Source organism: Pipistrellus kuhlii, unplaced genomic scaffold (assembly GCF_014108245.1).
Source record: "Pipistrellus kuhlii isolate mPipKuh1 unplaced genomic scaffold, mPipKuh1.p scaffold_m20_p_4, whole genome shotgun sequence".
Lineage (NCBI taxonomy): Eukaryota > Metazoa > Chordata > Mammalia > Chiroptera > Vespertilionidae > Pipistrellus > Pipistrellus kuhlii.
The window spans coordinates 67,925,414-67,947,297 of NW_023425540.1; the positions used below are offsets into that span (position 1 = coordinate 67,925,414).

General features: G+C 47.6%; 1 protein-coding gene across 5 annotated transcripts in view; it reads left to right on the forward strand.

Moving 5' to 3' along the window:
* Nucleotides 1-21,884, forward strand: part of GRAMD2B (GRAM domain containing 2B) — a 96,741-nt gene that overhangs the window by 50,029 nt on the left and 24,828 nt on the right. For all 5 annotated transcript variants that reach the window (XM_036409405.2, XM_036409402.2, XM_036409403.2 and 2 more), the window contains exon 2: nt 20,384-20,509. In XM_036409405.2, the coding sequence (XP_036265298.1) occupies nt 20,384-20,509 (126 nt within the window). The remainder of the gene's footprint in view (nt 1-20,383; nt 20,510-21,884) is intronic.

Genomic DNA, 21,884 nt, shown 5'->3' on the forward strand with positions numbered 1-21,884 from the left:
TCCATAAAATCTGTGAGTCGTTATAGCAAATTATGGAAACTGATGAGGGTGGGAGAGGTCATGGGAGCCCCTGATTTATAGTCTGTTGGCCTGGGGCTTGCAGTTGGTGTCTGGAGTGGAGGCAGTCTTGCAGGACTGAGCCCTGAACCTGGGGGGTCTGTGCTAACTCCAGGTAATGAAGTGAAGTGAAGTGAAGTGAATTGTTGGATACCCAGTTGTAGTCTGAAGAATTGGGGAATTGGTTGCTGATACCAGAAAAGGTCTAAGCTGAAAAATAGATTTGGGAATTTTCAACATATAGGTTTATCATATAATTAAAATCATGAGAGTGGATGGAATTTTCCTATGGAAAGAGGAGTAGAGGACCAAAGAGAGAATTTAGGAATGATTCTACGTTGGGCTGAAGGTCAAAAAGAGGCCACAAAGGTGGAGAATAAACAGCACAAAACAAAATTAAAAAAACAAACAAAGGAAGGAGACTCTCAAGACATACTCAGTGGTGGCTGATTCTTCCAATAGCAGCATTAAAAGAACTGAAATGGCCCTAAACACTTACCAATATAAAGATGGTCAGTGAACTTGGTCAGAAAATGTTAGTGGAGCAATGGAAACAGAGGCCTGGCTCTATTGGGAAATGAGAGAGCAGTTCAGACTGGCTGCAAGAGACTTGGCTGAGAAGTGAAGGAAGAGAGGAGGGTAAATAGAAGAAATGAAGTTAAAGAAGTTTTGGTTTTTAGATGAGAGAGAGCCATCTTAGGCTATATGTAAACTAGGAGAAAAAGCCAGGTGAAAGGGGAAAGATGAAGATGTAGCACAAAGATGGAATAACTGAACAAGCCCAGAGGTGCCATAAAATGGCCTTGAACATCAAAAGAAAGAGACATTGTCTTCTGAAACTAGAGACACGTATAGATGCAGTTGATGCAGACACAGGAACATGTAGGTCAGGGGAAGATTGTGTTTGCCCTTGTCTGAATACTTCCACTTTCAGTTTTTTTAGCAAAGTCATTCCAGGGCGCCTTTCATTCAGAGGGATGAGTTGTATTTGGTTAGAAGCCTGAGAACTGTTAGGGAGGGAAATCTTTTCCTCTACTCTCCTAGGTTCATATGCCTTGTCTAGGAATTAAACTGACATAAGACAGATTAATAGGAGAAATCAAGGAAAGGAAAGAGGTTCACAGTGTTCTTGCACTGGCTGTTTCTCACGTAATTTTAATTTTAAAAAAATCAACATGCCACGTTGGCATATTTGGGGGTGGTCTGCCACCGTCCCCATCAGGAACATGGAGAGTGTTTGGGATACAAGTTGAGGGAGTAGGAAAGGATGATGTTCAAGGAATGCTAAGGGCCCAGCTGGACAGCACAGACACCATCACAGTGTCCCCCTCAACAGTGCTGAGAATCCAGGGATTAGAAGTGAAACAGGTTAACTTTGAGCTGATCTTGTTGTGTTTGTGACGAGTGCAGAAAGCCTGGCATACATGGAAACTGAAGGTGATCAATCACATATAATGTCAGAGCTGCTTCAGGGAACACACCCAGGGGATTGGACATAGAAACATCAAGGACTGTTGTCTGTCTCTGGGGCCAAAAGCACTCAGGTGGGAGTGGTGAGGGGTGGGAACAAGAAGGATAGATTAGGCAGCCAGTGGGAGGTTAGAACTGTCATATTGGGGGAGCATTTCTGCATCAAGCCATCTGAGCAATGAAGAAAGCCAGGCATTGACCATGACACATGTAAAATAAAAGTAAAGGTCACTGGAGTGAATGCAAGTTGTTGGATGTCATCTATATGGGCGTTGAAGGATCCAGGTATCAAAGAAGAGGAAAGTGATCAGTATGTTAGAGGATGAAGTCTATAAGGAATATTAAATGCTGCTATGTCAACGGTCACCCACTGTGTTCTTTAATTCGTAAGTTCAGTGAAACCAAACAGACCTCAGTGATTACAAGAAAACATTATCGAATGAGTCTAAAATTTTTCTGATAGCATAAGCACATAAGAATATCCTAAAGCTAAATGATAGAAGAGAGACTCATGATATAGTCTCAAACTGTAGGATTTTAATTTAGCATTAACCTCTAATCTCATCTTCAACCACCTTCTTTACCTGAGTATTTACATCTGTCATAATTTTAAAACAAACTCATTAAAAACCCTATTTAAAATTAAAATGCATTATCCATTTCCGGTACATTCAAATGTATGCATTATAAAACTTCCAGATTTTTTTTTTGTGTGTGTGTGAACCTCCTGCTTGAAATCCCCCCCCCCCCCTAAACATTTACTTGAAATCTGCTCTAGTTTTAAATATTGTGCTAAACTGGTATTCCAGAGCCAATGTCCTTTTCCTTCCTCTTTTAGATGAATTAACATCTATGATTATAAGAATCCCATTGTAGTAACCTTGACAACTACCAATCATTGCAGCAAATAAAACAAAAACCACCAGTAATTGTAGCTCCCAAAGAAAACTCATATGTGGTTCCTATTTTGATTTTGGATAGTGTATTTAACTAATATAGACATGTCATGCATTATATATTCATCATTAGGGGGAATTGTTTTTCCAGAAGTGCTAGTTTCTGCTGACAAATTTACCACTTTCATTATAAAATTTCTGGGTGAAGCGAAAGTGATTGATTGGCTTCCCACTTGGCCCAATAACGTTGACTCGGTTCATACTCACCTCAGTAGTTCTGAGACTTTAGTGGGTATAAGACTTAGGTCTTAAAGAGTCTGAAATAGGGCTAAGAATGTACATTTTTATAAACCCCTCTTTCCAACCCCCAGGTGGTTGCCTGACAGAAGTCCTTAGACCTCACTTTGAGAACCACAAATTTATGGGGTTTACCGATTGATCTTACCAGAAAGCATACGGCTCAAACACACTTAAAAATGAGCTTTTCTCTCCATCATGAAGGAGAGAAAAGTTCTTCAGCTTTGTTTGTGTTATAAGTCCTGGTTTTGGTAAGAGTTATTTCAGTCTGCTTATTTGTGTCCTGACCCAAGGGGCCCCTTAGTTAGTTCAAAGTAAACAGAGCCTCTTCAGGCAGAACCTTGAGTCTGAAGGGCCCTCCCACATCCTCTTTTACATGTCTTCTCTTCCATCTGCAGAGACTCCCTTTACCGGGTCACCTGCTGCTGTCCCAGGGGCGATGCTGACACTGTCGGTGACTTTCCTAAACACTCCCTTTGCTGTCCTCCTCCCTAACACCAGCTTTCTCTCAGCTGTGATGGAAAGAAGCCACCAGTGACTTCATGCATTTGTGTTGTTACACTCACATCAGTGAAAGATAGAGGTGCCTTCCAACACCCTTACCCCCAATCCTGGCTTAACCTTTTCAAATATTATTTTCAAGAAATAGAGATGGAACATAGTGGGTGGAGGCTGGGAAGCACGCAGGGGTCGTGATATGGGAGTTCAGGTATGCTACAAAAGAGGGACCCCTCGCCATTATCTCCCACTATTGAGCAAACCATACTCTGCAGATAACTGCCTTAAAAATAACAGCTGGCCTTCCAGCGTAGAAAAGACCTTTCGTCAATGCCTATTCTAAGCTGCTTGTTTGATGTCTGTAGCCATTCAAGGAGAGGGAGGAATTATTGTTACATCAGAGCTGTTTCTCATGAACACAGTTCTGTAGGTTTTTGTTCCACAAATTGGCAAGAACCTCTTGCATAGATAAGGAGCAGATACGTGTAATGAACAGATTCTGAGAAACTCATCTTTTGAGAGAAGTGATCTTTGCACCTAGAACTCCGTATTTTGTTTCACACCCACATACTGCTTTCTGTTTTAGATAGGTGCAGAATTGTCACTTTTCTGTGCTCATGAGGTCTGACCTAAAGCTGCAAATTCTCACAGGCAAGTGAGCATGTCTGTGGGAAAGCCCAGACGACCGCAAGGACCAGCACAGCCTGAGGCTTTGATGACACAGAGTATTGATGGGCCAGAGGAAATGGGCGGCTGAGCTATCACCTTTGTCTGCTCAGGTTTCTGTCAAGACTGTCCCTTGGGTGTGAGCTGGGAAGATGCACAGGCAGGACCCAGGTGTGGCTCCATCATCCCATCTAGAGTCAAGGTAGCTCATCCGGTTGGGTACATTCTGATCACAATTACAACTAGCTTCGCGTTGACCCATGTAATGGTGACTTTCTTTTCCTTCATCCCCAAGAAAGCCTAATCTGGCCCAGGAATTGAGATTAGGGGATGTCATGTCTGTTTCTTCCTCTGCTCAGAGTAGTCAGAGCAGCTGGGTGCCCAAATAAAAGGAAGTGGCGATACCAAGGGGGTACCTCCTGTTGTCAAGCTGGCCACAGTCAGGTGAACTGCTGCGGGGAACGTGACATCTCCCAAATCCTATCCTGGGCACTCCGATATCCAACCGTGTGCCTAGAGATGAGTTAGCCCGCTGTAATCCTAAATACTGGAGAAGAGGAAAATCATTTTTCCTCCACCCTTTTGAGTTCTTAGCTGAGACTCCTCTAATAAAAGACATGTTAACAGGAGAAAAACCAACAGACGTTTATGAGCATGTGTACCTCCTGTAGACACGGGAGCTACCCAGGGAAAAATGAATAATTCCCAGGCATTAGGATTAAATACCATCTTCACGAGGAAACAGGAGGGAGGATGTAGGTCTCTCAGGGGAAAGTGAAGGATGTTTTGGAAAGATGAAGGTCCCATAGACTAGACGGGAGGACTGATCGTTGGTGTCGAAGTTTGTCTGGGTGTGGTATTATAGTCTAGTGTCCTGTGATGACTCATTCCTCTCTGGTTGATGAAACTCCCAGGGAGAGGGATATTTGACAGTTGAGATCCTCCGATCTGTCCTTGAGCAGAGAAGGGAAGGTCAGGGGAAGCCTGCAATTTTCCCTGCATTTTCTGCTCTTCACGTGACTACAGCTCACAATAATCAGTATACAAAGTGGCCTCTTCTGAGGAGGCATGCCCTGCTACTCCGCAACAGTAATACCGCTTCTAATCCCTTCCCTGCAGAGCAATAGATTTCACTTATTTTTTCAATCAATTACAATTGTTAATCCTTTTTGGGTTTGATATTGGTATTATGTTTATCTCTTTTTCTAAAATAAATAAAGGATCATTGCCTTCAAGAGCTACCTACTGCAATAGTTAAAGATGCAGAGATAATGGGGGGATTTGCTTCCAAATAAATAGGAGGTGGGAGGAGTGGGCAGGGATCCAGGTGCAGCAAGACTGGCCATGAGTAGATCATTCTTCTTTGTGTAGCTCATTCAAATTATCATAGTAAGTGGCTCGAAATTTTTCTAATCGTTTATGAAACTAAGTGGGGACCTTTAATTACCCAGTCAGCTATGATGTATTCAATAAATTAAGTGTTAATCTCAAATCAGTAGACCAGTCTGAGTTTCTCCGATGAAACCTAGGACTGATCTTCAAACGTTGCCAATATTCCTTTCATCGACGTCACCTAGTTTGCATGGCTCATAAAGAAAATGGGCACATCCCCGAAAGCTCCTTTGCCCAACATTAATTAAAAATAAACAGGATGTGTTTTCTGAACTCAAGTTTAATGTGTCAGAGAGCAGCAGCTCTATCCATGGCCCCTCACTCACACGTGCTGTGGGAGGGAGGCCCTGCTGTGGAGGCGAGGACGCGGGGTTCTCACTAAGACACTGAAACATGATAAGCATCCCGTGTGAAGATGCCACTCCCAGAAACCAGGCGCTGGGCTGCTCTGAGGAAGACAGGCTGTGGAGGAGCTGCTTCTCCTGGAGCCTTCCTTACCTGTGTCCTTCCAGAGGCGTAACATGAAGAAAAGCAGTCCTGCTTTCTTCCGGTTTCTAGGAATCTACACTCAGCATTGCCCTGGTACATGGTCCAGCCAGCTGAGCCCAGGGCCCCTCCCGGCATTAACCAGGAGCTCCTGTGGCCTCCGTGAGACACACGGCACCACCTTTCACCCAGTTTCGTGGGAAGAAGCAACAATGCTTCCTCAGTGGAAATGCTTCCTCTTTGCCCACAACTTCTGCGGGATGGACTTGTCCGATCTTTATCTGGAAGAATCGGAAAGGTGGGCCACTGCCTCGCTAAAACTGCCCCTGACTAGCTTAGTCTTAATTTGCCAGAGCACAGTCCAACCCCACTCAGAAAACTTCTCTGGCCTTTCCCTTGCCAGTCTTCCCAAGTCCAGGAATTTCGAGTGAAGTACATCTCTTCCTGTTGCTACTTGTACTGTCCGGTGTCGCCAAAAAGGGCTCTGGGCTGGAAATCAGGACGCCTGGCCTCAGGGAGCTGGTGTCAAGAACGTGAGTCCTTAAGGGAAATGAGGGGAGCGCCTTCCCCCCCTAGAGATACAGAGATGCTATTAGACTTAGACCCTGCCCTCCAGGCGCTTGTGGTCTAAGGGGGGAGACAAGTAAACAGTAGCCCATTCATACTTAAGCCAAAGCCCACATTAAAGTGTACAACAGTTGCCGAGGCAGTCAGACCTTAGGATAGTGAGGTGGAGCATAAAAGGGGGGAGGGAGGGGCTCAGTCCTCAGGGCACAGAAGAGGATGGGAGAGGCTTTCTGGTGGGAGGCCCCAGCCAGAGCTAACCTTTGGAAGATGAGCAGTGCCTGCCAGGGCTGGGGGAGAGGACGTGGGCAGCCTGAGCCCAGGGTTGGCCCCCCGCACTCATCTACAGACACCGGAAAGCCAGGGGGCCTTTATACAGTGAGGCTGGGAGAGGATGTGAATATCACGTCAGATTTGGGCAAAGTGAGTTCCCATTCAGATGGGAGGAGGTAAGAAGGGAAGAGGAAATGTCGCATATCCCTCAAACGAGGTGGGAGGTGCTGTGGTCCAGACAGGAGGACCCTACATTGAGGACCCTCGCCAAGCCAACAGCACTGGGAAGGCACAGGAGGGGCATCCGTGGGAAATATTAAGGAGGTAAAACCCGCAGGTCTTGGGGTCTGACTGGATTGGGTGGGAGACAGTCTGAGTGTGAGGGTAAGGGAGGCTCCAGTCCCTCCGAGTGGTCCCTCGGTGTTCTCGTCTTGATTTGCTTATTTGTGCAATAGGGATACGGCCTGCCTTGCACACTTGCCTCATAAAGCTGGTGTGAGGGCTGGCGTGAGGAGGTGTGGGTGTGCATGCTCTATGAGAACTGCAATGCATAGGTGTTTTCCAAGGGAATGTAGTGTCGGCACACGTAGCGAAAACACATGTTGCCAGGGGAGAAATGAAGGACAGGGAGTAAGGATGTTAGGTGTAATATTTTTAAAAATCTATTTAGGCTTACTGCTTAGGTCCTTGTAAAGAGGTACTGATTGTCACGTGTACTTTACATTCATTCTAATTCTTCTGTCCAGTTCTTTCCTTTCTTCTTCCTTACACACTGAATCTTTTTATTACTATAATAGTTAGTTGTCTTTAAAAAATAACAGGATAAACATTTCTCTGCATGTTTGGAGTTGTTAGCTCTATAATTATTCCATATTTTGATGCCTATAATAACAATTATAATATATAACACATAACATAAATAATATGATAGTATACTATATATCATTCATTATATAATTGTGATATAAATATTGGATAATTCCATATCGGTGAAAATAATATGTACAAAACATAGGGATAGAGTCCAAGGAAAAACAGATACTAGTAAGAGACACGTAGTAGGGCCAAGACTGGTTTGGCTCAATGGATAGAGCGTCGCCTTGGGGACTGAAGGGTCCCAGGTTTGATTCCAGTCAAGGGCATGCACCTTGGTTGTGGGCGTATCCCCAGTAGGGGGTGTGCAAGAGGCAGCTGATCGATGACACTCTCTCATCGATGTTTCTAACTCTCTTCTCTCTCCCTTCCTCTCTGTACAAAATCAATAAAATATACATTTTTTTAAAAAGAGAGACACATAGTAGGTTTACTCTCATAAGTAGGTTACCTTAACACTTTACATCTTACAGCTTTGAAATAACTAAACATGTGGTCTTTTTTACATTTTTTGCCAAAAGATGGCATGAACTGCCCTTTCTTAAGAAGATGTATCTACTTTGGACATGTTTTGGTGAAACCAAAGCCTTTTACAGAAAACTATTTTCTCTAACATGTAGAGAACCTATTTTTTTTAAAGTGACAGTACTCTTCTCTAGAAGTTGAATCCCATTAATTTTTCATGAGAAAGGAATCTGGGTTTTAATAATACATGGCATTTAAGCAAAGAGAATGTGTACGTGTGCTAGTGGCGTGCATACGTCCCTGCCCAGCATGACCGCGGCGGGCGATGCCGCGTGAGGTGGACGCTGACGTCTGGAGATCCCCGTGTGCAGCCCAATGAGCATGCTGAGCTGTCCTCACGCACGAGCAACTCGGAACCGTGACGTCAGAACACAGGAGGCGGAGGAAGTAGTGCTGCCCAGTTTGCGGGGGGGAGGGAGGAACAAGAGAAAGAGGTTTCTGGAGTGCTCTCTGGTGCTATTTTAACTGGGCAGTGTTGCCCACAACCTTGATCTTGTAGCTGTCTGGCTTTTGATCCCCCCTCCCACACACACACACACACACACGGAGCAGAAAGACAACATTCCAGGAAATGGAGGTATAAGAGGAAAGAACGCACTGTAGTCATCGCAGATGACAGCAGGGTGGCAGGAGGCAGCTCCTACCTTCCGGATGCTTTAGGTCCAAATGCCTTTTCCGACAGCGGAGGCCAGAGTAGCATTGTTCGTCTCCATGGAGACGGAGGGGGAGGTTCTCAAAACAAAAGCAAACACTTCTCAAGTAAGTTTCTAATGGCCCTGGTTTGTTTTTTTTAGTGTGTGTGTGTGTGTGTGTGTGTGTGTGTGTGTGTGTGTGTGTGTTATTGTTTTAAGCCTTCAATGTTACTGTGCTATTCATAGGTTAAATATTCTCTTCTGGCTAAATGCATGTATTTCTGGCATGACACATTCTCTCTCTCTCTCTCTTCAAATAAAAGCTGTCACAGATATGGTAACAAGAGGTGAAATTTAAAGCCAGAGGAGATGTGTTCACGTAAGAGAACATTCTGCCCATGACGTTTGCTGCCCATGACGTTTACTGGGGTGTCTCCGCCTCCTTCCTCCCTTTTCCCTTTCTCACTTGCCATCTGGTCCTCATTCCTTCTCCGTCCTGGACAAGTACCTCTGACTGGGTTTCTCTGACATCACTCTCTTCCCATCCCCATCTATCAGGAGACACACAGTAATTTTCTCAGGAGTATCCTTCTCATTCACCTGTGCCTCCTCCCGGAACTAAGTGGGCCCCGCCATGGTTTCCTCTCGTTATGTGGAACCCCTCTGCTCCGATGCACCCTTATCCCTCCATCCTCATAATCCTGCTCACCTCTCCGGGTTTTGTATCTCTTACACCTCTTCTCTTGGGCATTCCTGATATTCGAGTTGCTAGTTCTCTCCTTTCTCCTTTCCTTACACTCGGGGCCTTTTGATTACTTTTGCCTGAAGTCCTTGTCCTCCCAGTGTCGTGTTAGCCTTGGTCCTCTGTTCCTTTAAAGTGGGGCTCCAAAGTGAGCCCCCACTTAGTTCTGAAAAATTCTCAAATGGAGGCATTAACTTTTTTTTTTTTATTCTGGGCTTTTTAAAAATATATTTTTATTGATTTTATAGAGGAAAGGAGAGGGAGAGAGAGGAAAACGTCTATTATGAGATCCATTGATCGGTTGCCACCCTACACCGGGGATCAAGCCCGTAACCCAAGCATGTGCCTTAACTGGGAATCGAACCGTGACTGCCTGGGTGATAGGTTGACGCTCAGTCATTGAGCTTCACAGGCTTGGCTCATTCTGGGCTTTAGCGGGGTTGATGTAACAGTGGGTTTTGTTTTTGGGTGTGCTTAAACTCTTCATTTCTACTGTTAATCTGTTGGGAACAGGCATAGTCCTCAGTTTCCATCCAACTGGCCCAACTGGCTATTTATCATGAGTATGAGATCTCTTTGGTATAGGGAGAGGTCCTTAAAAATAGACCAGATTCCCATTTGAGATTTTTCCTTTGGCCTTACCCAACACTAGGCGAAAGCACTTCTTAATTATTCTTAAATTCTAGTGTTCCTGTTGTGGACAGTAAGCATAGTTGTGAATTTGATCACTTGCAAATTTGGTTTATGTAAACATCTTTGCTTCTTTCTATCATTCAAAAATATCCCTAATTCCAAATGGTATTTCGATTGATCACATGGAATACTCTTTTTCTATATTACCTCCCCAAAAATATTCTGCGATCCAATTGCTCTCCATCATCTAGGTTTTCATTCCTAGTTATTTCTAAAGTGTCTGAGGTACTTTTCAATCTTATTTGAAATTTATGATATTTTGAATATGTGCCATGATAGCTGAAGAAGTTAGTTTTATACTTTCTCTAAATATTTTTTCTGGGATTTCACGTCTTTTTCTCTGCTATCTTTCTGTTTTGGTAAGTTTTTCATTCTGCTTTTAAAATCTAGTTTTTCCCCAAACACATCCTTTAGGCCAAATGCCTCAATTAAATAGATGTCTTCTAAAATATCTTAGGTATATTAAAAGTGACTTATTTTGACTTTCAGCAATTGCTGATTTGAAAGCTGTTTTGAAGAACCACTTTGGAAAAGAAGTGGGGGGAAAAGAAGAAGAAGAAAAAAACAAGTGAAGATAGAAATACAAATAATAATAATTAAAGTCCCTGTCCCTGAGAAAATTATATTCTGGCTTGAAGGACTTATTAAATATATATTTTTAGAAATGTTGTTAGCAGTGAACAGTACAACATTCCCGATAATGTGTGTGTGCTGAGGCTGTAAATAACAAAAGGGCACTCACATCAGAGCATCAATTCACACTTTGGGAATTGGAAAAGTCAGTGACTGCCTCCTTGATGCATTTTCTTTTATTGTTTTCTAATGATGCTTGGTCTCAAAAGACCACTGCTGAGAAGTGTTTTGGTTTAATTATGATTTTGCTTTCAATTGTTTCTTCCAACAGTGGAGACAGTATGATCAAGTTTCCATATGGTTTCAAATTATTGCTCATCTCACTAATGATCAGTATGAGAACTAAATTTGCACACATGGTGATTCAGCGGAAAGACGGCCTTTTTCTCCCCTCTCCTACCTTCAACACGGCCTTCTTCCAAAAGAACCGGTGAAGCTTGGGAAGGAGATGGACAAAATGCACCCCCAAGCCCCATATCCAATGCTGAGTCTCGTCCTGTGCTGCAGATACACTCAACGTTGCCTGACCCACAAGTAGCAGTTGCACAGTTTTTTATGTCCAGACACTGGGGCCAATATCAGAAGGGTATATAACCGGGCATGGAACAGTGGATAGTGGTGGGCAGGTAGGAAGGTTCAGAGAGGATATTCCAGGCCAGAACAAGAGCCAGTGTGCAAGGTGGCGCATGGTGTAAGCAAGGCCATGGTGAGAAGACCCACATAGCTGGCTTGGAGAATTCTTTCTGAGAAGCAGAGGGAGACTGAAAACTCTGGAGGGTCTTGGCTCCTCTCCAGCTGCCTTAATGCGACGCTCAATGGAAAGCCATTGTTGGTTCTGGACCAGTGGCCTGACATAATGGAGGCAGTGTCTCAGGAGGATGAATCAGGCATTGATGCCCCAGAGACTTGCAGAGGGAGACCCTGGAGGTCACTGCTGTGTGCTCCAGGGGTCAAAGGGAAACGTCCACAGCTGTTCTCTCTGATGACTTCATCTTATACCGGGGACAAAGCCCTTGTGGGGGGTGTTTTCTTTTTAATATAAGCTCGTTAAAGTTGGGTTTCTATTCTCTCAGAATCAGAATCCTGACATGTGAACACTTTGGAGGGTTGAGTTGCCTGAGGCTTTGAAAGAAAAGCAATGATTTAGAAAACAGAATCGGGAATAGATATAAGGTGGGAATGAATCACGTGCTTGTTCATGGAGCAGTGACTTGTCCACTCCCATGAGCACAGTGGGGGCTCTGTGGGACCAGATTACTAGAGGCGTGGGGGGCGGGGGCGGCCTGCTCTAAGCCCCTGGCCCAGCCCTGGTGTCCAGCTGAGCTTTAGGTATTGCTCTTTGCCATGGCCATGTTGGCCATCAACAGAAATAGTGTCCAACTGGCAGACCCCTTCCCCTGCAAAATCAGATATTCTTTTTGTTGTTCTTTGGGCTCTTTTGGTTTTGGACACAGTTTACCACCTGCTAACAGTGTAAGTCTATCATGCTGAAATAGATTAGCGAAATCCCTCCCACGTCTCCTCTTGTATTCCCCGAAACTGTTCATGGCCAGGCTGCCTTCTCCATCCCCCAGATAACCCTGAGGTTGTCTTTTGGATGTTCCTCTCCATTGCTTGCTCTCTGTACTCCTGCTGCTGATATCTCTGGATCATCTCTCCAGTGCAGTCTCTGCTTCTTGCCATCAAATGTGTGCGCTTATCTGAATCCAGCCTCTTTCCCCCAACCTCTGCTGTTTTTGTACACAGATTTGAAGAAGCACACATCTCATCAGGCCCCCTTGCCCCTCCCCCGCCGCCCCCGTGATGTATATGGGGGGAAAGGTGGGCACTTAATATCCCATGGTTCCATTCCTTCTGTTTAAAAGTCTTCTTTCTATCAATCCCTACTGTGAACCGAGGAAGTATGAAAATCGCCCTCTCTCTTTAGGAATCAAACTTCTTGACAACCTTATTTCTGCTCCCTGGACTCCTGATGAAACCAAAGTGCTGAGTTTCCTTGTGCATGTGGCTCTTCCTTGTCTGCATGTTTTCACTTCTGCATTTCCTTGTGTTTTGTTTTTTGTGGGTTCCCCTCCTCCCCCCCACCCCCGTGCCCTTTTAGTATCTCTACTCATGCAGATTGTATGCCCCCAGCTCAAATGTCAATCCTTCGCAAGAAGCTTTGCACAAATACAGTGTTTCTTTGGGTAGAGAGGTGGCACCATTGACTCATGAAAAAAATTTTCCAGCTCATAGTTTTTTCTTCATAATGGAAGGTTTTCATTTTTCCATGCAAGGAACTGGTTTTTGTTGTTTTTTCCCAAGACATCTTGACCCACCTCTCATGCTTGTTTCCTCCACAAAATGTCCCTGTTTCTGCTCTTTTACAAATACTATCAATAGTAGAAGAGATTTCTTGAATTCCCAAGACTCTTTAAGGGAGGTGCCCCTTACAACCTATCTTATGCTTTATTTATGTGATAAACCAATAGCAGAGGCTAAGTCCCTTGAGAGCGCAGCATCTGGCATTATCTACACGTAGTAGGAACGCAACCATTTGAAGATAGTTTTTAGGATCTACTCTGAATTTTACATCTTCTCTATGAATATATTAATAAATATGTTTTATAAATGTCTACCAAAATAATATAGTACATTAAAGTTTATCATGAACTCAATCCCCTTTCCCATTCTCCATCTGGGTCCCAGTAGCTTTGTTTAACTGTACCTGATTTTTATAATCTGTAAAAATATATGCATCCTGCTCTTTCTTACTAATTTTAAAGCTTATCTCCCAACTTCCTGTTTTGATGGAACATAAGAGTCAACTCACGCAAACTCCCTGCCTCCCTCTCCCCACTCCCAGTTTTAAATTGACAAATCACTCTTTCCTATTGTCACACATTTATGTCTTTGAAGAATACATCAACCTAAATATCTTGTTAAATCAATTTGACTCCACACTTTTTAGGATATTAGTAACCTCTGCCTTTCTTTCATTCTTTTTCGGCTCATATTTTTTCTTTAATAATACCATCTCCTTTTTTTCTATTTAAAATTTTTATTCATTTGATATGGAAATGGCTGGCTTAAACATGTCTTCGTGTTCGCCCTCACTTTTTTTGTATTTCTGTATCTTGATGCTATCTTCCAACCCCTTGGTTAAATATATAGGTCTGATTGAGAAGAGAAGAGGAAGAGGGCCACATGATTGTAAGGGAGAAGGGGGAGAGTTGGGGTAGAGCATTCCAGGCAGAGGGAACAGCACTGGCTGGTATCTCTGGATCATCCCTCCAGCGCAGTCTGCCATCAAATTTGTCCCCTTATCTGAATCCAGGAGCGACGGGAAAGAAGAGGAGCAGAGAGATCAGGGTGGGTGTACAGGGAAGTCACAAAGTGCCTCGTAGACTATTAGGCTTTGGACTCAGAGAACTGAGGGGTTAAGGAAGGTTTCCTTTCCCACAGCATTGTAATCCGATGTATGGGCCCTACCTTCTTTCTCTGAAGATATTAATTCGAAGGCTTGGTGGTATCGTTTTTCTTGTATTGCGTTTTCTCCTGTTCTCTCAAGTCAGTTTCCTGAGAATTTTACCTTCTGTTGATTTAGCTAGGTCTTTTCTTTAAGACTTCAGATTTTCTTCAGATATCTGGCAGTGCTTTGTTGTCATTTCATAGTTAGAATAAATGAGGGCCTAGAGCAGGTTTGGAGAAACATGGGATGGGAGCTGGCACTTGGCCTGAAGACACCCTCATTCAAAACGAGGATGAGAAGCGATCTACTCTGGGGCTCCACCCTCTATGCCAGATACCTGGTTTTCTGCACCTAAGTTGTTCCGTTTTTGATGGACAGCCCTTCTGATATTTCCCCCCAGAGGCTATGTACCTGGCCTGGCAAGAGTGGGTAAGGCAGTCGGAGATTTCTCACCCAACACCTTCAATGTAATCGGCTGTTTCGTCAATTTATAGCATCCTCCCCTTGGACCCTCATGGAATCTGACAGACATCACTTTTCTCTGTCCTGGGTGCCCCTGTTCTCAGCTACGGCTTCCTCTACTTTGCTGCAAGAGTTAAATTGGACTTTAGTTTCTACTTTCCGTTTCCCAGAAGTTTCACTCTTCTGTTTACGGTTCCCGCCAGTGAGGTAGCAGGAGGGTTACTGCTTCTTTAGTAAATACTCAGAAAGAGGAGAAGACGCTGTGTTCCTATTCTCCATCTCACACTGGAAGCCTGTCCTGCTCCACTATAGGTTTTGCTAAAGCCAAAGAATACAGGGTTTTGGGTATTTTTTTTCTCTCTATCTGCCATACACCTATCAAAGAAAACAAAAGCTAATTTATCATTAACGCTTTATTTTAACATTATACTGACCCCTAACATCTATTTAACTTCTTCTAAATGCTTAAGATTATTCTTTTAAAAAGTCAGTTCTAGGGTATTGCCAAGAATATTGCAGTTACGATAAAAATTGTTTTCCCTAAATGTTTTCATCAACAGCCCACTAGAAAAATAGGCAAAATGTATATACAAGTAGCTAATTTACAAAACAACATTTTTAAAATCTTGAACATATAAAAATAGTACACTCAATCTTATTCATAAGGTGAGAAATGCAAATGCCAAAACTATAAAGGGATTTTTTTTTTAAGTTGAGCACCTTGTTAGTAAGAATGTGTAATCACGGTTGTGGGCAACTTAGTGATGACTATAACACTTTAAAAGCATATATTTCTTGATTTACTTAACTTTATTTTTGTTGTTGACACCATCACCCATCTCTCTCATTTTCCCCTCCTTCGCCCACTTCCACCCAGCGCCTGACCCCCTTCTCTCTGGCCATCACCACACTATTGTCTATGTCTATGGGTTATGCATAAGTTCTTTGGCTAATCCCTGCACCTTCTTTCATCCAGTCCCCTCAGCCCCCCTCCCCTCGGACAGCCGTCAGTCAGTCAGTCAGTCAGTTCCGTGTAGTCATGCTTCCGTTTCTATTTTGTTAGTCCATTTATTTGGTTCGTTAGATTTCACAGTAGGTGAGATGATACGGTATTTGTCTTTCTCTGGTTGGCTTATGCAATTATGTACATTTTGACACAGTCCCACTTCCAGGAAATTATCCTGTGGAAATTTCCACACACATGATGAACACACAAGGACGTTTGTTGTGGTGCTGTTTCTATTTGTAGCAAGACTGACACCCACCTCAATGCCCATCAATAAGGAACTGGTTAGATTAGGAGCCACGCAATGCAGTGAACTCTATGCAGCCACTACGAAGAATGAGGAAACTGTGCGTGGTGGTGGGGAAAGCAACACGATACAGTAAGTTAAACACAAAACAAAACAGGTAGAGACTAGCAGGCTCCCATTTGAGCTTAAAAATACACACACTCATGCGCACAGACTCACAGAAGGACACGCAAGGGCTGGGGCGACAGCAGGTACCTCTGGAGAGACCTGGGGGCCCCGTGAAACACAGGCAGAAAGGGGCATTTATTTTTCTGTGTGTACCTTTTGAACGGTGGGCTTGTGCTTCTAGTACCTGTTCAGAAATACATGTGTAGACAGATAACAAAGTAAAATGTATATCGTGTCAGAATAGTGAGTGAAAAGGCTGTTCTTCCTGACTTAAAAACCGAGTTTGGGAGATTCTGAGAGGGGTTGGGGAGGCCCTGGTCTCCATCACACCCCTGAACCTTACGCACCCCGTTCTGCTTCCCTTTTCTGGTCAATGTGATCGATGTCTCCGACCTGGGGCTGCTGCCCAGCGGCCCCCAGCACCCTCCTCTGCCCCTGTAGCCCATCTCCTTGCTTCCCAAGTGTTGCCGCCCTGGCCTGCCTGCCGTGGAGCCGCTGTACAGGCTGCACCTAAAGCCCAGAGTCTGTTGGCCCCAGGCCTTGACACACCCACATGCAGCCCTGTTTCAGAGCAGGCTTTCGGCCACACTGGCCCCTTGCAGACCTGGCCTGCATCCCGGCGGTCCCAGGGCGAGGAGTGCATCCCACCGAGGTCTACAGAAACCTATCCAGCCTTCAAGCCACCTCTCAACCTTCGTTGGTCAAGCCCGTGGTCTTAGGAAACGGTGAGCCGGAGTTTTAGAAATGATCATGGATGTAAAACCACCACCCCACCCCAGCCCGGGCTCTCCTAAGGGAGTTTAGGGACGTTTTTTATGCCTCAGCCTAGACTACGCTCACGTGAGGGTAGACTCACACACGGGTGTTGGCCGCTGTAATTAGAAAGGAGCACAGCTTCCGGGGTGAGCCTCGGCCGGGCACTTGCTTTCAGGCTCCTGCCCTGCCGCTGAGTCATCTCTGTGCCTAGTTAGCTGCTCACTCGACGTGCGTGTGATGCTGCCTGCACACAGCGCGGTCTCGGCGGGAGGGGCGGCGAGGGGTTGATGTGTCTGGAGAACAGTCCCTCTCTGGGAGGAATGAGCGCAGACCCAGATAAGAATTCCAGTTCTGAGTCTTTGTGGAATCCCAATCAGGGTCTCATCCGCTCCATGAGGTCTGGGGATTGGCAGGTGTTGGCCGTCGGCGGGTCGGGCCTGCGGTGTGTTTGCAGATGGTGTGGCAGTGCGGGGCCCTGTCTCCGTGGAGCCGGCACTTCCCCGCTGGGAATAGGAACGCGGTCTCCTGGTGGGCGCGCCGGGCTGGTTGGTATAAGCATGACTGTCTCGCGGCTCTGAGATTCCCACTGGGAAGCTGTCAGGGCCCATACGGATGCTGCAACGGGTTGGAGGGGGGAGAAGAACCTGCCATGCCAGGGGAAGGTGGGCCCTGTGTCCCAGCATCGCCTGCTGCTCCGTGGCTCCTGGTAGCTGTCCCTCACTCCTCTCCCGCTGGCCCAGCTCCAAGCATCCTGCCCTGTCAGCGGGGACTTGTCCAAAAACATTGTTGGAAGAGGAGGACTGTATTTTTTTCTTTTTTTAGGTTAACTGATTCCTTTATTTTCATGGTTTTTATTTCATCTCCACCACCAGCTTCCCTGACAGTGAGGCCTTGAGAAAGCATTCTGCCCCCTCCCACACTCGGCCCCTCCGACAGGAGTCTCCACTGTCTGACGTACACAGTTTCGTCTGCTGCTGGCAGGTGGGGGGTTTGCGGGATAATCTCTCCTGTTGGTAGGAATTAGCTTGCTTCAGTTTCCGTAGCATCTTTAAGTAAAAAACAAACTAAACTAAAATTGAATCGGTTCCCAGATGAACTTCACCGACTCTTTGAGACGCTGCAGAATGAATCCCACGTCGGTCACCGCACATAAATGACCACCATGAGCAAAAGGCTGAGCTAATGCAGTGGAGGGAGGAGGGTGAGATAGAAGTTCCCTGCTTTTAAGGACTTTATTTAGTCTAGCAGTTGGCGAAGCCATTTGAGAGAAAAAAGTTAACAGAACAGGCATTGGTTGATTCGGGGCCTGGTGAGCGATCACGCCAGCAGCAGCGAAGCCGAGACCACTGGGTTAGACGGCTCTGTGGAGCCAGTGCCCACCACCCCAGGGCCTTCAAGGACAGACCCAGCACTGGAGGCCAAGTGCAAGTTTAAGGAAGAGTGGGGTGGACAGAAAGAAGCCGGTTACCTTGAGCAGACCCCTGTGGTCTGCCCTTAAGGGGCACGGCGTGGTGGGCTGGCAGGTGCGCACTGCGTCTTCTCAGCGCTGAGCCAGGCCCTAGGACACGGGACCACCGCACAGCAAAGCACTCAGCACCCTGCCCCAGCTGAGGCCGAGAGAGGCGGGAACACCGCCAGCTTTGCTTCTTGGCACCTTGGTGCTGGGCTAAGCAAGGGGCAACTTATCTCTGCCAGACTGTGTACCAGGGGGGCTCCATCCAAACAGAGAGGCCCCACTTGATTGTGGGGGTGGGACGGCTCTTGCTGAGGGCATACAGGTTCTGCCCGGGAGAGTCTTAGTCTGACCCGGCCTGAAATGCAGTAAATACTTGAACAGCAGCTGAGAGGGATTGTTGAAGTTCCACACACACTCGTCGCCCTCCTTCAGGAGGGACTCTCCGTGGGTGTCTGCCGGGTGCTGCAGAGGGAAGGGTGCTGTGTGTGCCGTGGGGAGAGGGAGAAGGCAGAGATGGACTTGAAGGCCCCTTGGCAGGTCTAAGATTCTTTTAAACTTGATGCTGAATTTAAGCAAAGTCCTCTCTTTGGAACCAGAGCAGGGTTTTCCTATCACTGTGTCAAGGCTTTCCACGTCTCTCTTTGTCACACAATGCAGTTTGCTTATGGACGGAGCCCCTTTCTGAGAGTTCTCAGTGCTTTGAAAAGAGCTGATGAAGCAGGGGGCTGGGCCTTGGTCCCGCCTGGGTATCTGTTTAGGAAAGGAGAAGGGCCAGCTACAAAATGGGAGCATCAGCCCTCCGTGAGGATTAGTCACAGCTACCTTGCCAGGCACACTTGGCCTTGATTTTGACACCACAATGGAATTTTCACGAGCAGTAAAATGCGGTAAACCGGCAACCACGAAGCCTAACCTAACCAGTAACACCTCCTGCCTGCTTGCTCATTGGCAGGTGAAGATGCCGAAGGAGTGCTAAGTTAGGATGAAAATTAGCCAAGCTGCCCTCGCAGTGCGATGTTCATGTGCCTTCCCTCATGCTCCCTCGGCCACCATGAGGCTCTCACATTCTCAGAAGTATGTTCTGTGAGTTCTTTGCTGTGTAGGCTGACACCCACGAATAACACGTGTATTCTCCCTCCCCCGGTTCCTGCCTCTCACCTTCCCACGCTGGAAATGGTGTCTTCTGTTCCTGAGGTTGAGGGGCCACCCCCGTGCCCTGCGCACTGGTTGACCTCCATCCACAGTATCTCGGTGTGCGGACCCTCTTGCCTGACTTTCCTCTCTCGTCCCTCTTCGCCAAGGTCAAACCTAGTCTTCCAAAACCCTATTGATCAGGATTATATACCACCGGTGTCCCAGACTCTGGGTCAGTGTAAAAATCAGTCAGATTCCCAGCCCTCCCTGGAGTTCTTGCACTGAAGAGCTAATAAGGGGGCTAGATGGATAGGTGGCTGAAGGGGTAGGGAGATGGATGCATGGGAGAGAGACAGAGAACACACATGTACATGAAGGCCCACGAGATGGACAGACCTGAGTTTGAATCCCAACTCAAGACAAATGCTAGTTCTGCAAACTTGGGTGAGGTGATTTAGTATCCGAGAGCCTCCGATTCCACCTCTGCCACCTGGGGAAATAGGCCCTCCTGGCCTGGGTGGGTGGTTGTGCACACAGGTGAGACTGCCACTTGCCCAAGAGGTGCTTGCTTCACTAACAACAACCCTGAGTGGGGCCCAGGACAACAGAAGGTGATTAAGTGACACAAGCCGGGCAAACAAAGGGCCCTGGGCTTTCCCGGCAGGAAGGCTCACACCTGGCTGAGGCTGGCAGTGCGTGTGCGCAGGGCAGGGGCCCTCCCAGCCTCCGGGTGATCTGCAGTCTGTGCGGCGGGCGGGCAGGGCCGGGCGGGAGCAGACCTGGGCGGCAGCGTGTCCTCGCCCGAGTCTGCTGTTTGCCTGCTGAAGCAGGCTTACAATGGAGGTTTGGAAAGGGCGCAGCCGCCCAGGTTGACCTCAGCCTGTGTGTTGGTGGGGACGGAAGAGGAGCCTCCCGCCCTCCAGAAAAAGCGGGGTGACTTCACCATCTCCCCCCGCCCTCCCCCGCGCTGGATGCCTAAAGTGAAGCGCTTTTCCATCTTCTCCAGCTCCGAGGCTGAGAATGGCGTGGAGGAGAAGAAGAAGGTCTGCAGGTCGCCCACAGCCCAGTCGCCTCCTCCCACCCCTTCCAGCGAGGCAGAGTCCCCAGACCCGAAGAGAGCCGTCTGCCTGCGGTGAGTCCTCGGCCCCCGTTGCTCTCCTGCCCTTTGGGGCGGAGGGGCTGGTGATCCTGGCTTTAGGGTGGTGGTTCAGAGTGCGTGAGGGCTGTCCACGGGCAGATAACTCCCCTGAGGAAGCAGCGGGTGTTTTTCCTTGACATCCCTCCCGGCACCGGCGCTGGCCTTCCTTGCTCATCTCTCCCGAGAAGCTCTTTTCTCCTCCCCACCCAGCCTGCTGCAGGGTCTGCCCTTTCGGTAGAGCACTGGCTTTGCCGACTGGTAAAGCCGGGGCGCCCCTCCTTCCGCGTTAGATTCTTATAGGTTCTTAAAGCACCCGGGGAGGCCCGCCCCGACTGGATGTCTGCTCGGCCTCAGGGTGTGCACACCTGCCATCTCCCTCTCCTGGCAGCCACCAGCAAGAGTGGAGGGGAACCGCACCAGGGGCCCCCGGGCCGGCTGGACAGGCTGGGATCACACTTGGATGGGGGACCGGCCGTTTTGAGATGTGGAACTATGGTCCCCATCCCTCTCGGAGGCACCAGTGTGTGCTTTCCCTCACATGGGAGGCAGGAGTGGGAACGTGGCTCTTTGGCCCTGCAAAGAGAAAGTGAAGCCAGTGGTCACGTACGGTTGGTGTGGCCCCGGGTCTGTCGGAGGCGCCGAGCGGCCGCTCTCCTCCGGCTGTGAGGTCCGTCAGCACGGCCACCTGCTGCGTCCCCCGGCCCCTGCGAGGGGATGGGGAAATGACAGCTGCTTTCCCTTTGCTCCCCAGCTGCCCAGCCCAGGCCTTCTCTCCACCTCCGTCCTTCATGCAGGACCCTGTGTTACGTCTCCGCTCTGGCCCGGGGTCCCCGGTCACCGCCGGCCCCCTGGCCAGCTGTGCTGCGTGCCTGGCCTCCCCTCTCCCTTCGCCCCTGTTTGCCGTAGCCATTTCCTGTCGGTGCCTCCTGGGTCCCTCGCCAGATGAGTCCATCCCTCCGCGGCAGGGAGCATGTTGTTTCTTGTGCCTCTCGGTGTCGGTGTCGGCTGGCTGCGGCATGCATGCTCGTTGGAAGCACCGCTGGTTTAACTCCAACCTCCCCAGGCTTCCGACGGAGAGAGCCATCCTCCTGGCCGGGGCAGGCTGGTTCAGCAGCACAGGGCGTGTGCTCCCTCCCGGAGGTGCTGCCTTCCCAGCGCTGGGTTTCAGGCTCGGCTCTCGCTGCCTGGAAATCCTTGGGTTTTGCATTAAGGGGCCCCGCAGTTGCATGTTGCGCTGCTCCTGCTCAGAGTCACTCGTGGGAGGTGAGAATAACAGGGTTGAGGAGACCGAAGCAATGCTGTGTGAACATGCGCCCCGCCCCCACACGATGGGGGAGACGGGCCAGAGATGGGTGCTCTGTGTGGATCG